The following is a 2,500-nucleotide window of genomic DNA, read 5'->3' as shown; positions in this document are numbered from 1 at the left end:
ACACACACACACACACACACACACACACACACACACACACACACACACACACACACACACACACACACACACACAGAGGCCTCCCCACTGCTAGATTGAAGCTGGTGCATGACAAATGCCCCTGATAGCATCTTTGATTTGGAGGGTTGTGTGTCCGGTGCCTGTCAGCGAGTGTGACGGGGGGAAGGCAATTATCATCCCATTCCCTCCCGATGGGGCCCACCATGGGGGATTGTGTATGAATTTGGCAACCACTAACACTAAAAACACACAAAAAAAACCTCCTCCAAAGCTAAACAGCAAGATAATATAAAAACATGAACAAACTCACCAAACTATGCTGATTAAGCTCGCCATGGGGGAACTGTGTGTGGAACCACTAACACTCAAAACCAGCAAGATAATATTCAACAAATTCAACAAACGGACCGACCTGTCCCCTGGGGGCCCACCATGAGGGACTGTGTAGATTTGTGGTTCTCAACGGGGGCTTTACAGCCCCCCAGAGTACGTTGAGGAGACAGGTAACAGTAAGGTTATAACATACATAGGCTCTGCGCTAAGGGGTTAATACTAAGGGGGGTGTTGGCAGGCTTATGATGAAACTAGCAGGGATATTTATTCCAAAAAGGTTGACAACCTCTGGTGTAGATGAATGAATGTGAAACCACCAATACCAAAAACATTGAAATGTCCCGCCAAAGGACTGGCTCCACTACTAGTCTGGCTCTTGTTTTCTGTGGAGCGATTGCAGCGGTAGAATCTTGATGCCCAACGTTCCCCAGAAAATGGCCAATAAGCAAATAAGTGCCCCACATGGGAGAGGTCGCTCGTGACAATGACGTAAATGTTTGCGCCAATGGCTGTGGTCTTCGCTATGTTGTTATTGAGCAACTGTCGGCAATTGGGTGAGAGCTCATTTCAAACCATAACTGATTGTAAACTTCCCGCTTCCTGCGATCGCGTCAGATCACACAAGCTCCAGACCATGAATACGAAATGAAATGGTAGTATTATGGGATGGTCAGGACCAGGCTATATCTATCTCTGTATGAGCACCAAAATCACCAAAGCAAAATAGCAAGATAATATAAATAACATCAACAGGGGACCAACCTGTAAGAACTCGGTGAGCTCCACTTGTCCGTTCTTGTTGAGGTCCACTTCGTTGAGGATCTCATGAAGGGTGTCGTCGTCTATCTGGATGCTTATACTCTGTGGAGACGTTAAGTAGTATATCAGCACAGAATTAAAAAAAAAACACCAAACAAGAGTTCCATTATTATATGCAACAACCTACTTGCTACATGTATATCAGGGAAATTTGATTAGGAGGGATTTCCAAATCAGGAAACAAGATGATTTGTCTTTCATTGAAGCGCTGCCTTTTCCTGGGTATTCGAATCACATGGTACATGTAGCAGTCAAATGACTTAAGATAATACTATCTGGCCATCAAGGAGTTTTTTTATGGTACTTTACTATTAATATAATCTTCATTCAACTTAATAACTAACTCACATAATTAAAGTGATGAGCGTAATTAAAGTGATTCGAAGGCCTTACGAATACTGGTGTACATAAGTTCTGTTACTGAAATCTTCAACTTCTTCTTCAACTTCGACTGCATAGGTACAGTATATAGTGCACGCACGCACACACAGCTTATAATATGTGGTGATAAATGATCATTCGGATTTTTTTTATAGCACGTTCTATCAACAAAGTAGTCATTAAACTTTAAACACACATTTCATATACTTTCTCTTTATGAGTATGTTCGGAACACTTACTGAAATCTTCAATTTGACTGCACAAGTACAGTATACCTTGGATATAAAATTAAATGCTGCTCAGAATTATGAAAACTAATTTATGCCCACAGACAAGAGCTAAGAGAGAGCAGAGGTAATATTAACTGCCTTGAGAGAGCGAGCGGCTCGACTCAATGCCATGGTTACAGAGCTAAAACAGGAGCACCTGGAACAGGGTGTCAGGTCCTTGTATTGGAGAGAGAGAGAGAGCGAGAGAGAGAGAGAGAGAGAGAGAGAGGGAGGGAGGGAGGGAGAGAGGGAGAGAGAGAGAAAGAGAGAGAGAAATCTGATGCTTCTCCAGGTTTATCAAGGATAAGCAACCGCCCACCACACACACACACACACACGCACACACATACACTTAACACATATACAGCCACACACACACACACACACACACACACACACACACACACACACACACACACACACACACACACACACACACACACACACACACACACACACACACACACACACACACACACACTCCAGATGGGGGGAACAAAGGAGTCTTTTTAACCTGTAAAACCCGCTGAACATCCACCGTGGTGATGAAGCCCTTGCTCTCTTTGTCAAATTTGTGGAAGCGATTCGTGTACCTGCGTGCATACACAACACACACACAGACACAGACACAGACACAGACACAGACACAGACACACACGCACACACACACAAACACA

General features: G+C 43.8%; 1 protein-coding gene across 1 annotated transcript in view; it reads right to left on the bottom strand.

Moving 5' to 3' along the window:
• Positions 1 to 2,500, bottom strand: part of LOC134461823 (glycerol-3-phosphate dehydrogenase, mitochondrial-like) — a 48,094-nt gene that overhangs the window by 3,856 nt on the left and 41,738 nt on the right. The window contains exons 15-16 of the mRNA XM_063214662.1: positions 2,338 to 2,416; positions 1,117 to 1,215 (exon numbers count right to left, since the gene is read on the bottom strand). Coding sequence (XP_063070732.1) covers positions 1,117 to 1,215; positions 2,338 to 2,416 — 178 coding nt within the window. The remainder of the gene's footprint in view (positions 1 to 1,116; positions 1,216 to 2,337; positions 2,417 to 2,500) is intronic.

This window comes from Engraulis encrasicolus, chromosome 13, assembly GCF_034702125.1.
Source record: "Engraulis encrasicolus isolate BLACKSEA-1 chromosome 13, IST_EnEncr_1.0, whole genome shotgun sequence".
Classification (NCBI taxonomy): domain Eukaryota; kingdom Metazoa; phylum Chordata; class Actinopteri; order Clupeiformes; family Engraulidae; genus Engraulis; species Engraulis encrasicolus.
The sequence above is the reverse complement of the archived record's forward strand: the minus strand, read 5'-3'. Positions and strand labels throughout refer to the sequence as shown.